The sequence below is a fragment of the Macaca fascicularis genome, chromosome 5 (genome assembly GCF_037993035.2).
Source record: "Macaca fascicularis isolate 582-1 chromosome 5, T2T-MFA8v1.1".
Taxonomy (NCBI): Eukaryota; Metazoa; Chordata; class Mammalia; order Primates; family Cercopithecidae; genus Macaca; species Macaca fascicularis.
In genome coordinates, this window is record NC_088379.1 from 627,672 (window position 1) to 642,950 (window position 15,279).

The 15,279-nt window shown below is 42.6% G+C and overlaps 1 protein-coding gene across 39 annotated transcripts in view; it reads left to right on the forward strand.

Annotated features, from left to right (window-relative positions):
- Positions 1-14,360, forward strand: part of PIGG (phosphatidylinositol glycan anchor biosynthesis class G (EMM blood group)) — a 59,648-nt gene extending 45,288 nt beyond the window's left edge. For 26 of the 39 annotated variants that reach the window (XR_012434529.1, XR_012434530.1, XR_012434517.1 and 23 more), the window contains one exon: positions 741-14,360. Coding sequence is in view for 15 of the 39 variants with exons in the window: in XM_074039158.1 (XP_073895259.1) it covers positions 741-957 (217 nt within the window). In the remaining 24 variants the exon portion in view is untranslated. The remainder of the gene's footprint in view (positions 1-740) is intronic. The other 13 variants (XR_012434531.1, XR_012434518.1, XR_006698087.3 and 10 more) reach the window with 1 other exon arrangement.
- Positions 14,361-15,279: the final 919 nt, after the last annotated feature.

Here is a 15,279-nt window from a genome sequence, read left to right on the forward strand (position 1 = left end):
ACTTCCAGCACACACTGTAGGTGATTTTTATATACAGTCAAATTTTAGAAGCATTTCTGGAGAGCTCAAGGTGCATGTATGGGACGTGGTGGCCCTCACCCATCCTTCTTCTGTTTACTCTGCTTCATTTTTCTTTTTTCTTTTTTTTTTTTTTTGAGACGGAGTCTGGCTCTGTCGTCCAGGCTGGAGTGCAGTGGCCGGATCTTAGCTCACTGCAAGCTCCGCCTCCCGGGTTTACACCATTCTCCTGCCTCAGCCTCCCGAGTAGCTGGGACTACAGGCGCCCACCACCTCGCTCGGCTAGTTTTTTGTATTTCTTAGTAGAGACGGGGTTTCACCATGTTAGCCAGGATGGTCTCGATCTCCTGACCTCGTGATCCGCCTGTCTCGGCCTCCCAAAGTGCTGGGATTACAGGCTTGAGCCACCACGCCCGGCCTACTCTGCTTCATTTTTCTTCATGAATTTGTCTCTTCTTGACATGTTATGTATCTGGTGTCTCCTGCCTCCTTCACTAGAACACAGCCTCCAAGGGGGCAGGATGGGTTTTCCCGTCTCCCGGGCATCTGGAGAGGCACCTGTCCCAGCACCATAGTGACTGGATGTGTGTGCGGAAGAAGGAACGCGGTGCCCTCTAGTCCAAGGGCAAGAGCTACTGGAGTCTCTTTGAAAGTAAAAGTGTTGTTACATGCGTGGTATGTAAGTGGCATGTGCTAATACACATTTTCTTTCTTATTAACAGCAGTTCAGCACTGAGTCATGCTTGCTTCTGCTACGCGCTGATTTGTTCTATTCCAGTTTCCACATATATCGTTTTGGTGACATCTCTGCGTTATCATTTATTTATATGGAGCGTATTTTCTCCAAAACTTCTCTACGAGGGAATGCATCTGCTCATTACAGCTGCTGTCTGTGTATTCTTCACGGCAATGGATCAAACCAGACTCACACAGTCTTAGACTAAGCTGAACACTGGAAAAGTAATACATGCTTAAAGTCTGCTGTTATTCTAAAATGAAAGATGTGAATTCAACAAAGTTGATGAATAACTAATTTCTTTGACTACTATACTTGAATTTAGACTAAGTAGTAAATAGTCTAATAAAATGTCACTTTAATATACAGTTTGTATCATATTTCCCCTATTGACAATCACTCTGGAAGCTTCTGAACTTTTAATTTCCTCTGAATAAGCTATGGTATGACCCAAATATGTGTGTTTAAATCAATGAATGAAAAGGTTCTGGCCTTTTTTAGAGAGTCCAGGAGCTCTGTGGGAGGAGGCACCTGGATTACCTTACGGAGCACTGAGCTCTTAGAATCCTGCAAACCACTGAGGGCCCCAGGGAGCTTTGGTTTATGAGGGTTACAGGTATCAGTGTTGATGGCATTTGAGATGAAAACTAAGATAAAAAAATGACTCATTTATAAATAATCTTATTGCATATTAATATAATACTTGAAGGAGAAATAACTATATTTTCCAAAACAAAAAAGTTCAGCGAAACCCAGCACTTTGGGAGGCCAGAGTGGGGGGAATCACTTGAGCCCAGGTGTTTGAGATCAGCCTGGGCAACATAGTGAGACCCTCATGTCTCCAAAAACTTCAAAAATTAGCTGGGCATGATGGGACACACCTGTGGTCCCAGCTACTCAGGTGGCTGAGGAAAGAGTATTGTTTCAGCCCAGAAGTTCAAGGCTGCAGTGAGCCACGATTGCACCACTGTATTCCAGCCAGGACAACAGAGTGAGACTCTGTCTTTAAAATTAAAAATGTTTAATGAGAAAAATGATACTGTTTTACATTTTTACAAACCTCTTTCATGCCTGGCCTAATTGAAGCTAGTTGGGGTCTATGTTTGACCTGTTGTGATATGTGTGTTTGGTTAAAATATAAGAAAATCGGCTGGGCACAGTGGCTCATGCCTATAATCTCAGCACTTTGGGAGGCTGAGGCGGGCAGATCACCTGAGATCAGGAGTTCAAGACCAGCCTGGCCAACATGGTGAAACCCCATCTCTACAAAAATACAAAAATTAGCCAGGCATGATGGCAGGTGGCTGTAATCCCGGCTACTTGGGAGGCGGAGATTGCAGTGAGAGAAGATTGTGCCATCGCACTCCAGCCTGGGTGACAGAGTGAGACTCTGTCTCAAAATAATAATAATAATAATATATGAAGAAAATACTGCCTCACACAGATCAGTAGTTGGAAAGAGGAGGAATATTTTAATGTCCTTTTTCTGATCATTGTGGATGTTCTTTTTTGATACCAACACCAAACCTCAACAAATGGTAGTTTTCTGAAGGTTAGTTGAACAAAAAGAAAAGAAACAAGTGCATATGAAAACTAGTGAAATGCTACTGAGGGCTGTATTTGAATTAATAGAATTGTGCCCACATTGTTTTCCTGGTTTTGATCTGGTTGTGTAAGATACCGTCATTGTGGGGAGCTGGGTGAAGGATACATAGAACTCTCTATACTATTTTTGCAACTTCTTGTGAGTCTTCAGCTATCTCAAAATAAAAGTTATTTTGAAAAAGAAAAGGTTAGCTGCCATGTGGAATCTGAAATCATATCAATGAGCTTTCATGTCCTGATGCATTACAACACATTGACCTGTCTTGCACCCTGAATGAAACTTTTACCCAGGAGTGATTCTTAACATCTGCATTGTTGTTTGGAAAATAACAATTCACTGAATGATAGAGGTTTACAAATGTTCATCATTCCTTACCAAAATCACTTATTTATATCACTACCGATCTCATCAGAAAAGTCTTTAAAGATTGAATGGTGGCTCACACTTGTAATCCCAGCACTTTGGGAGGTTGGGGAAGCAGGAGGATCGCTTGAAGCCTGGAGTTTGCGACCAGCCTAGGCAACGTAGTGAGACCCCATCTCTAAAAAAAACTTTGAAAATTAGCCAGGTGCAGTGGTGTGCACCTGTAGTCCCAACTACTCAGGAGGCTGAGGCAGGAGGACCACTTGAGCCCAGGAGTTCAAGGCTGCAATGAGTTAGGATTGCACCATTGCACTCCAGCCTGGGCAACAGAGTCTAAAAAACCTGTGAGGAAAAAAAATCTCACTATCCAAAACAGTCACTAACAGTTAGTGAATACAGTTCACTAAATGGAAGAAGCAGAGAGGATACACAGATGCATACATGAAAATCATATATATTTATAAATTATATATATACAAATATATTACTATTTTATGTATAAATATATATAATTTTTAAATCCAAAGTAGTTATATAATTTTTAAATTTAACAGAAAAAGTGAAACCAAAGGAAAGGCTGCATTTTGGATGTTTCTTTTACAAGAAACATTCATAAAATATTCTTATAAAATTAAGAAAATTAATTTCTTATAACATCTATTAAGAGAGCTGGTAGCTAGCAAAGAGAAAGGGCAGCTTCTCAGGCAGAGGATACACAAAACCTTGTTTTTTTTTTTTTTCTTTCTTTTTTTTTTTGTTGAGACAGAGTCTCGCTTTGTCGCCCAGACTGGAGTGCAGTGGCCGGATCTCAGCTCACTGCAAGCTCCGCCTCGCGGGTTCACGCCATTCTCTTGCCTCAGCCTCCCGAGTAGCTGGGACTACAGACGCCCGCCACCTCGCCCAGCTAGGTTTTTGTATTTTTTTAGTAGAGACGGGGTTTCACCGTGTTAGCCAGGATGGTCTCCATCTCCTGACCTTGTGATCCGCCCGTCTGGGCCTCCCAAAGTGCTGGGATTACAGGCTTGAGCCACCGCGCCCGGCCAAAACCTTGTTTCAATATGGAAGGCTGATTGTCAACATCAAAGGAAGAGTTTCTGCCTCTTCATACCTATGACTATGGAATATTGGTAGGACAATTCAATGACAAGATTGATACTGTTTTAAAGTATTGTTTATGGTATATTTTAATTCTTCATTTATGCTCAATGGAGCCCTGTGACTAAGTGGATATTTTTTTGTAACATCAATAACATGATCAACTTTGACAATACAATCATGTTTGGAGGGGAAAACACTAGAAGGATCATTACATGGTAAAATTGATTTTTCATCCACTCAGCCACTCTGTCTTTTGAGTGGAGAGTTTAATACATTTACATTTATTGTTGTTATTGATAAGTAAAGACTTACTCCTGCCATATTACTTGTTTTCTGGTTGTTTTATGGTCTTCTTTCTTGCCTTCCTGTCTTCCTTTAGTGAAGGTGATTTTCTCTGGTGATATGATTTAGTTTCTCAGTTTTTATTTTTTGTGTATCCATTGTATGCTTTCTGGTTTGAGGCTATGATGAGGCTTGCAGATACTATCTTATAATCCATTATTTTAAGCTGGTAACTGTAGTTTTTATTAGTCCCTTAACTAACTTATTTAAAAAGAACCAAGCAGAAATTCTGAAGCTGACTTTGTCCCTCTTAACTTTGTCCCCCTGCTTTTTAACTTTTTTGTTGTTTCTATTTATATCTTAATTGTATTGTCTGTCTTGAAGATTTGTCATTATTTTTTATTGGTTCATTTGTTTAGTCTTTCTACTTAGGATAAGAGTAATTTACACACCACAATTAGAGTGTTATTATATTCTGTGTTTTTCTATGTAATTACTATCACCAGTGAGTTTTGTACCTTCAAAGTGATTACTTATTGCTCATTGACACCCTTTTCTTTCTGACTGAAGTATTCCCTTCAGCATTTCTTGTAGTACAGGTCTAGTGTTGATGAAATCCCCCAGCTTTTGTCTGGGAAAGTTTATTTTTCCTTCATGTTTGAAGGATATTTTCACCAGATATACTATTCTAAGGTAGAAGTTTTTTTCTTCAGCACTTTAAGTATGTCATGCCACTCTCTCCTTGCCTGTAAGGTTTCCACTGAAAAGTCTGCTACCAGACATATTGAAGCTCCATTATATATTTGTTTCTTTTATCTTGCTGCTTTTAGGATGCTTTCTTTGTCCTTGATCTTTGGGAGTTTGATTATTAAGTGCCTTGAGGTAGTCTTCTTTGGGTTAAATCTGCTTGGTGTTCTATAACCTGCTGGTACTTGGATATTGATATCTTTCTCCACGTTTGGGAAGGTCTCTGTTATTATCCCTTTGAATAAACTTTCTACCCCTGTCTCTGTACATCCTCTTAAAGGCCAATAACTCTTAGATTTGCCCATTTGAGGCTATTTTCTAGACCCTGTAGACATGCTTCATTGTTTGTTTATTCTTTTTTCTTTTGTCTCCTCTGACCACGTATTTTCAAATAGTCTGTCTTCAAGCTCATTAATTCTTCCTTCTGCTTGATCAGGTCTGTTATTAAAGGACTCTGATGCATTCTTCAGTATGCCAGTTGCATTTTTCAGCTCCAGAGTTTCTACTTGACTCTTCTTATTTCAATCTCTTTATTAAATTTATCTGATAGAATGCTGAATTCCTTCTCTGTGTTATCTTAAATTCATTGAGTTTCCTCAACACAGCTATTTTGAATTCTTTGTCTGGAAGGTGACATATCTCTCGTTTCTCCATGATTGCTTCCTGGTGCCTTATTTAGGTCGTTTGGTGAGGTCATGTTTTCCTGGATGGTATTGATGCTAGTAAAGACCACAGTTACTTTTGCACTAACCTAGTAGATGTTCTTCAGTGTCTGGCCATTGAAGAGGTAGACATTTCTTATAGTCTTCACTGTCTGAGCTCATTTGCACCCCTCCTTTGGAAGGCTTTCTGGGTATCTGAAGGGACTTTGTGTTGTGATCTATGCTCTATCAGCCTTAAGGAGCACCCCAAGCCCAGTAACACTGTGGTTCTTGAAGACCCATAAAGGTACCACCTTGATGGTCTTGAATAAGATCCAGGAGCACTCTGGATTACCAGGCAGAAGCTCTTGTTTTCGTCCCTTACTTTCTCCCAAACAAATGGAGTCTCTCTGTTCCAAGCCACCTAAAGCTGGGGTGGAGTGACACAAGCACCCCAGTGGCCACATCACTGACTACACTGGGTCAGACCTGAAGCCAGCACAACCCTGGGTCTGTAGCCACTCCCTGGCTGCTGCCTACATTCACTCAACGCCCTGGGGCTCTGCAGTCTGCAGTTGGCAAAGCCAGCCAGGCCTGTATCTTTCTTTTCAGGGTGGTGAGTTCCCCCAGACCCCGAATGGGTCCAGCGGTACTGTCAGGAACTACGGTCAAAAATCTTGGAAGTCTACCTGGTGTTCTACTGCCCTTGAGCTGGCGCTGAACCACAAGACACAGTTCTCCCCACTCTTTCCTCCCCTTTCCAGAAGCAGAGGGGCCTCACCCCTTAGCCCCACCACCACAGGCCATGGGGAGCACCGCCAGACCACCACTGATGTTCCCTTAAGGCTTGAGGGCTCTTCAGTCAGGTGGTGAACGCTGCCTGGCCTGGGACTCACCCTTCAAGGCAAGGGGCTCCATTCTGGCCCAGGGCAGGCCCAGAGATGCCGTCCAAGGGTCAAGTTCTGGAATTGGTGACCCCGAGAGCCCACTAGGTGTTCTACCCCACTGTGGTTATGCAGTACCTAAAGTGCAAGACAAGGTCCTCTTTGCTTTTCCCTCTGCTTTTCTCAAGCAGAAGGAGTTTTGCCCTGCAGCACAGGTGGGAAGGTGCCAAGTCTCACCTGAAGCCAGCAATTCTCAGAGGCTCACCAAGGCCCTCAATGTAGTACCTGGGTGTCGCTGCTGGTTATTCAGGGCCGAAGGGCTCTTCAGTTAGCAGGTGATTAATGCTTCCAGGACTGGGTCTTTCCCTTAAGTGAAATGGGTTCCCTTCTCAAACAGGGTGTGTCTAGAAATGTCATCCAGGAGCTAGGTCCTGGAACAGGACCTCACAAATCTGACTGGTGCCCTATCCTGCTGTGGCTGAGCTGGTATCCGAGATACAAGACAATGTCCTCTCCACTCTTCCCTCTTCTCTCATCAAGCAGAAGGAAAGAGGCTCTTTGGGAGCTTCGAGCTGTGCAGCCTGGGATTAGGGGAGGGGTGATGCCAGCACTTCCTTTTCCACTACAGCTGGTTTCTCCGTAAGTTGCATGCCCCCTCAGTCCACTATCTGTGGGCCCAGTTCAGCACAAAGACTCACCTGTGAGTTGCAGTCCTTGTGGCCTAGATTGCCTCTCAGATTTCTTTAGAGACCCGGAGCACTTTAGCTCTTGTTGCTAAAGGTTTGCAGGAACTCAAGTTCCCGACCACTGTGATCAGTGATCCCCTCTGGCTAGGGCTGGCTTAAATGCTCCCTCTGTGGGCAGGTGTCAGCTGAGCTTGGTCTGGCACTGAGTTCTATGTCTCTGAACTGCTGTGTTCTCCCTCCCCCAGTGCTCACAGACTCTGCACCACGCCACCGCTGCTGGGGGTGGGGACGGGCGGCATCTGCAATTCAGGACTGTTTTCTCTCTCCTCAGTGCTTCTTTCAGCAATGCAGAGTTAAGACTAGGTACTATGAGGGCTCATCTGATTTTTGGTTCTCATGAAGGTGTTCTTCTGTGTGGATAGTTGTTAGATTGGTGTCCTCATGGGGCTGGGGGTGGGGCGATCGGTAGAGCTGTCTATTCTGCCATCTTGCTCTGCCTCCCCGTAGTAAACTTGAGCATAATTAAGTAAACATAGTTCCTATATTTCCAAGTCTGGGGATTCCCCACCCAAACGTCACCCTCCAGCTTTCACAGGACCACAAATAGACATTCACAGAAATAAAAATATGGCAATACACAAAAACAAAATATTGAGTCACTGGGAGCCCGAGCACAGTGGTTGTGATGCCTGTTTTCAGATGCTCATCGGACCACTCCATGGTGTCCCATTAAACGATTTCCTCTCCCCTTTGTGAAAATCAGTGTCTTCTGTGCAAAATTACAGATTGAATTGAATAGTTGGTTTTTGATGTGATAAATTTTCTGATACTCACTATAAAGCTCATTATAGGAAAAGTGCTTGAAGAAGACATTCAGATGATATATTTATTTGGATCAGGCATGTTGATACTTATGTAAACTTAACAATAATCACTGAATAAAGTAGAACTGCCGATTATTTTTTAGACAATGAGAAACTTATTTTGTTTTTGAGACTGAGTTTCGCTCTTGTTGCCCAGGCTGGAGTGCAATGGCGCCGTCTTGGCTCACCGCAACCTCCGCCTCCCGGGTTCAAGTGATTCTCCTGCCTCAGCCTCCCGAGTAGCTGAGGTTACAGGCATGCGCCACAATGCCTGGCTAATTTTTTTTTTTTTATTTTTTTTGAGACGGAGTCTGGCTCTGTCGCCCAGGCTGGAGTGCAGTGGCCGGATCTCAGCTCACTGCAAGCTCCGCCTCCCGGGTTTACACCATTCTCCTGCCTCAGCCTCCCGAGTAGCTGGGACTACAGGCGCCGCCACCTCGCCCGGCTAGTTTTTTGTATTTTTAGTAGAGACGGGGTTTCACCGTGTTAGCCAGGATGGTCTCGATTTCCTGACCTCGTGATCCGCCCGTCTCGGCCTCCCAAAGTGCTGGGATTACAGGCTTGAGCCACCGCGCCCAGCCTTTTTTTGTATTTTTAATAGAGACGGGGTTTCTCCGTGTTGGGCAGGCTGGTCTAGAAATCCTGACCTCAGGTGATCCCGCCGCCTTGGCCTCCCAAAGTGCTGGGATTACAGGCGTGAGCCACTGCGCCCGGCCCGAGAAACTTTTAAAATATCTCTGGGCATCAAAGTTATGCAGATAGTGACTGGTAGAGCCCAGATTTCAACCCGGGTATCCTATCTCACACCCCTCCACACTTTCTCTAGGATGTGCTGCTGTTCACTTTTTTAGACAGTCTCACTCTGTTGCCCAGGCTAAAGTGTGTGGCGCAATCTTGGCTCACTGCAGCCTCGACCTCCTGGGGCTCAAATGATCCTTTCACTGCAGTCTCCTGAGTAGCTGGGATTACAGGCTCACACCACCACACCCAGCTAAATTTTTTGGATTTTTTATAGAGATGAGGTTTCGCCATGTTGCCCAGGCTTGTCTTGAACCCCTGGGCTCAGGCCATCTGCCCGCCTCGGCCTCCCAAAGTGCTGGAATTACAGACGTGAACCACCGCGCCTGGCCTATTCACTGTTTTCCAATCGCAACCAAAAGCCCTTTACATCTAAGGCACCCAGATAATCTCAAATTTTATCACATTTCCCATTATAGGTATGTGTTTGTTTAGAAAAGGAAGTTGACTATTAAAATTCTAATGATAAAGAAATGATAGTTATTCGGTTAGGAAATATAATGTCACTATAAATCACATTTGGTACATGCTGATATAATGAATTATAACACAAATCCTCATATAATGAAATGGCTATTTCTCTTTGCAACACCAGAGTCAAGGATTTGAGAATTTATTTTTCCTCCTATTATTCAAGAAATATTACAAAATGCAGTTTCATTATCTTTAGGATATACTTAAACTACTGGCTGTTACAAGATCGAATCTCTGGGATAATATCTGCATTAAAGACTCTGTCAGCCCATCCCCTTCTCCGCAAATAATAACAAAATGATCTTTTTTTTTTTTTGGAGAGGGAGTATTGCTGTGTCGCCCAGGCTGGAGTCCAGTGGTGCAATCTCGGCTCACTGCAAACCCCCACCTCCCGGGTTCAAGCGATTCTTTTGCCTCAGCCTCCCAAGTAGCTGGGACTACAGGCACACGTCACCACGCCCGGCTAATTTTTGTGTTTTTAATAGAGACGGGGTTTCGCCATATTGGCCAGGCTGGTCTTGAACTCCTGACCTCGTGATCTGCCCGCCTCAGCCTCCCAAAGTGTTGGGATTACAGGCGTGAGCCACTGCACCCCAGCGAACTAAATGATCTTTAAGATGCCAATAAGAGCTTTCCCTGCTACACGCGCGTGCGCGCGCGCGCGCACACGCACACAGCGTTAAGGAACTGGAGTAATGTTGATTTTTGAAAATTACTCTTTCTTATTTTAATCTCTGTCTATTGACTCCCCGCTATGAAAGATGACAGTTATCACGCAGTCTTCCTTCAGTCCCCCACTTTCCAAATTTTCTGTAGAGTTATAATTTGTAAAATTGTGTATTTTGTCCTGTAATTTACACAAGTGGTCAGTTTTGATTCTGTAATAAACGATTCACTGCTCACCCCTAGTCCTTCACCCCTAGTCCTTTTCCCCTGCTAAATTCCTACTAACACAATTTGCAGGATGGATTTTATTGTCTAGTAATTCTTTCAAGAAGGATTTAAGGTGTTGGACTCCTAAATGTTTGCATCTCTGTCATGTCAGTCGGCTGTCTTCACAGTTTGCTGTAGGATTCTCGTGCAGCAGTTTCTTCCCTCAAGACATGAGAGAAAGTGCCATGCCTTGGTATTACCTGAGGTTGCACCTGATCTAAAACCAAACTGATTTTCTCCCCTTGTGCTTAATTTTCTTTTCCTGGTACTTTATTTTTTTCTCTTTCCCTCTTTACTTTCTACTTTCCTTCCTCCCTTCTGTTGTTTTGCCTTTGTCTTTTTTTGAGTTTACCTTTCCTTTTCATTGTCCTTTATGTAGTTCATGATTTTCTTTCCATTCCAACGTTTTCTAGGAGATTGTTTCTTAATGTACAAATATTTAGTGTTTACTTTACAAATAGTTAAGTTTTGTTTTTTTTTTTTTGAGACAGTTTTTGCTGTGTCACCCCAGCTGGAGTGTAGTGGTGCGATCTCGGCTCCCTGAAGTCTCAGCCTCCTGGTCTCAAGCAATCCTCCCACCTCCCAGCCTCCCAAGTAGCTGGGACTACAAGCGCACGCCACCACACCTGGCTAAGTTTTGTGGGTTTTTTTGTATAGATGAGGTTTCACCATGTTGCCAAGGCTGGTGTCGAACTGCTGGGCTTAACTGATCTGCCCGCTTTAGCCTCACAAAGTGCTGGGATTATAGGCATGAACTACCACCCCTGAGTCAAATATTTAAGATTTTTATCACTTTCTAAATTTTTTTCTATTTACAGGACATCTCCCACTTAGCATCAGTAATTCATTGTGAAAATCCACTGTTTTGTGCTAAAATGTCAGTGGGGGATCTAGTTCCTGTTATTTTCAATGAAAAATTATGATAATGCCTTATGTATCCTACGCAGGCTCCCGGTTTCCTGAAGGGTAACTGAGCAGTGAGATACCCACGTGGAAGGAACACAACATCACGTTAGGGTGCAAAGTGCTTAAAACATCACTTCCAGGTCACGAAACAGTTAATATGCCTGTGACGTCATTGCTCTGTGTCTGCCAGCGGGGGCCGGGCATCCCCACAGCACGGGCACCTCCCACAGTGTCTACAGAGATTCACATGTGTTGACAATTATATTTGGAACACAGCAAGGGATGTTTCCCACATATTGTTATGTTAAGGTTGGTATTTATTGAGTTTTAAGGATATAAATTAAATTTTCTATAGAAAGGAGGCTGGAAATGTTGTGTAGAGAGGTGCATATAGCCTAAGAATTTCAGTCTTAATAATAAAGAGGCATTATCCTGGAAAACATTAACCAGGAGACATTCTTAAAGGGCATACCTGTATTTATCCTTTTTTAAAAAAGTTATATCTTAGAAATGTTTGAAGTATATACAAAGTAAACAGAGTAGTGTCATGAGACCCTGGCACCCATTCCTCACCTTCAGCAATCGACACATGGACATTCTTGTATCATCTTTGACTCCCTTCTTTTCAGTCAATTATTTCTTTTACAGTTTTTAGTTTTTGAGGTAAAATTTATATACATTGAAATGCAAAAAGCAAACCCAGACAATTTCAACAAGTGAGTACATCCATGTAATTCATACCTCTCTCAAGATATAGAATATTTCACTCTTCCAGAAAATTCCATCATGGTCTTTCCTAGAGACAACCACTGTTTTAATTACATTACAGATGCTCCATGCCTTCCAGTGGGGTTATGTCCCAATACACCCATTGTCAGTTGAAAATATCCTAAGTTGAAAATGCATTTAACCCACCTAAGCTACCAAACATAGCTTAGCCTCGCCTACCTTAAACATTCTCAGAACACTTACATTAGCCTACAGTTGGACAAAATTAACACAAAGAGCCTATTTTATAACAAAGTGTTGACACTAGTTGGAAAGAAAAATTTTTAAGTGTTGAATACTGTACTGAAAGTGAAAAAGTATGGTCGCATGAGTACAGTTACTACTGAATACATGTTACCTTCGCACCATCATAAAGTCGAAAAATTAAGTCAGCCGTCATAAGCTGAGGACCGTCTGTACTTTTACCTATTCTAGAACTTCAGCTAAGTGAATTCATGCAGACAATGCGTCCTCTTCTGCTTCTAGCTTCTTTCACTCAGAATATGTCTGTGGGCTCACCTTGGGGGTGAGTCTAATTCCATTCCTTTCGATAGCTAAGTGAGACTCCATTGTGTGAGCCACCACGACTTCTTTATTCATTCTGCTGCTGGTGGGCATTTGGATTCTTTCCAGTTTTTTGGCCATGAGGAATAAAGCCACTGTGAATTTTCTTGTACACATCTTGTTGTGGACATATGTTTTCCCATTTCTTGGAAGAATCTCTGGGACTGGGATTTGCTAGGTCATGTAGTAAATGTATGCCCAGATTCTGAGAGGACTGCCAAGCGCGTTTCCAAAGCAGGTTTGCCAGCCCATATTCACAGCAGGCTGTGGGAGTTCTCAGTGCCGACGTCACAGCCAACATTGCGTCTTTTTAATTTTATTCATTCTGACGGGCGCATAATGTTATCTCATGGTTTTTATTTGCATTTTTCTGGTGACTAATGATGTGGAGAACTTTCTTCTGTGTGCTTATTGTCCATTTGTACATCTTTTTCTGTGAAGTGTCTGTTCAAGTTTTTTCACCATTTTAAAAGTTGGCTTGTTGATCTTTTCCTTGCTGAGTAATGAACGTGCTTCATACATTCAGAAGACAAGTTCTTCGTCAGAGGTTTTTGTGAGTGTCTCTCCCCAATCTGCTGCTTGTGTATTCCTGTCTAAAATGGTGTCTTTTGATGAACAGAGGTTTTCATCTGGATTAAAGCTAATGTATCTGTTATTTCTCATGTGGTTGTTGCCTTCTGTGTCTTATCTAAGAAATCTTTGTTCGAGTCACAAAGATATTCCCATGATTTTTTCTAAAATTTTTACAGTTTTAGCTTTTATATTTAGGTTTGTGATGCATCTCAAAATAATTTTTGCATATAATATGATATGGATGTTCAGGCTCTTTTTTTTTCTTTCTTCCTTTCCTCACCCACCTCTCACTCTAATGCAGATAGCCATCCATTTCAGCACTACTTGTTGAAAACACTTTTCTTTCCTCATTGAATTATTCTGGCTTCTTTGTCAAAAACAATTGATGGAAAAAGTGTGGGGTCTATTTATGGACTCTCTGGTATGTTCCAGGAGTCTTTCTGCCTCTTCTTCAGAACCAGACCATTTGGATTACTGTGGCTTTAGATTGTCCTGAAGTTAGATAGTAAAGTCCTTTGGCTATAGTCTTCTTTTTCAAGATTGTTTCAACTTTTCTAGGTTCTTTGAGTTTTCATGTAAATTTTACAATCACCTTATCCATTTCTATTTTTAAAAACATGCTGGATTATGACTGGGGTTGCATTAAATCTACAGATAAACCTGGAGAAAACAAGTCACTTAATCTGGAGTCTTTCAATTTATGAACACAATTTATTTATCTAGTTGTGGGGTTTTTGGTAATTTATCTCAATAGTGTTTTATAGTTTTCAGTCCTGAGATTTGCAAGTCCTGTGTTAAATTTGTTACTGATATTGTTTCTGTTATTTTTTGATGGTGCTTCAAATGCAGTTATCTCTTATTTTCCAGTAGTTTGTTGACAGAATATAAAAACACAATTGATTTTTGTGTATGTTGGCCTTGTATCCTGAGACCTTGCTAAACTCATAGTTTCACTGATAGTTTTGATGACTTTTTAGGATTTTCTACGTAAACAATCGTGTCATCTATGAATAGGTACAGTTTCACTCCTTCCTTTTCAATCTTCATGCCTTTTGTTTATTTTTCACATGGCACCTGTACTTATTTTGTTAGATTTATACCTGAATTGATCTGTCTCTAATTTGTGGGGTGGGAGGGAGCAGTTTTCTCTGTCACCTCAATTCTCTGATGGATCTAAGGAGAAACATTGATTTTCAGTCTGCCCAGCCTTTTGCTTCTTTGAGGATGGGAGTGATGACTTGCAAGCTCTTTATATGTTGGGACAGAAACCAGAAGTCCCTCTGCTGTTTTCTTCTTTGCTAAATTCTGCATTAATTTCTCGTGTCTGCTATGGAGATTATATGATACATCTTATGCAATGTACCAGAACCTACTTAATGTTGTGCTATTTCATGTAAAATAAAGGAATCTTGGAATGGTATGTTTCTGTTTAACCTCCTCTCACCCTTTTACTATTATTATCATATGTATTTTATCTGTATGCATCATAAACCCCACCATACAGTTTTATAATTTTTGCTTAAACATTATATTTATGGGCCCAGCTTCAGTCTCTGCTGCTAACGGATGGGACCTTCAGCAACAGGATCCAGGTCAGCACTGGTGAGAGGGGCCCACATCAGGCCTAAGCATAGTCTGTCTGCCATCAAGGTTGCCATGTTCGTGGGTCCCCTGGGTGAGCACTGGGGTGGCTAGCTGACACTTACAAAGTGACCCATCCCGTCCAGCAGGTTCTGTGCCTCCTCCACAGTGGATGGTCACAGCTGGGCATTAATGTGCAACGCGAGGAGTTGCACATTTGGGCACATGACCACCGGCCCATGCACGTGCTTCGTCCTGTTTTCCCCGTCAACAGCAGGGAAACAGCCGACAGCTGTGTGTGGACTACCCATCTGTCTCACTAGGCCATGGGAACAAGCCACACAGCTCATTTCATTTCCTACACAGCACTTCATTCTTGCTACTTTTCATGAGCACGTTGTCCACCTGGCCTCTGCTCGGCCAGAATTCTGGAATCAAACTAATGTCAGTGATGCAGGGAGGCCCTTCTCGGGGCAGCGTTTCCTGTCACCAGTTCTGGCCCACAGAGGACAGCAACCCCTGCAAAACCAGGGCCCCCCAACCACTAGAGCATCCCTCCTGTGTTCATGAAGGGAGTGCCCTCTAGGTCCTCACTAGTGGGTTCCTAGGTCTCATATATTAGACTCATTCTAACATGCCTGCCTCACTGAGCCTTTCAAGTCCTTTCCCAGCACCCTGGAAATTGCCCAGACAATTCTGGTAGCATTGGGCAATATAAGTGGTCTGCCTATTTCCTAGGGTTCCAGGAGCTGCCCCAG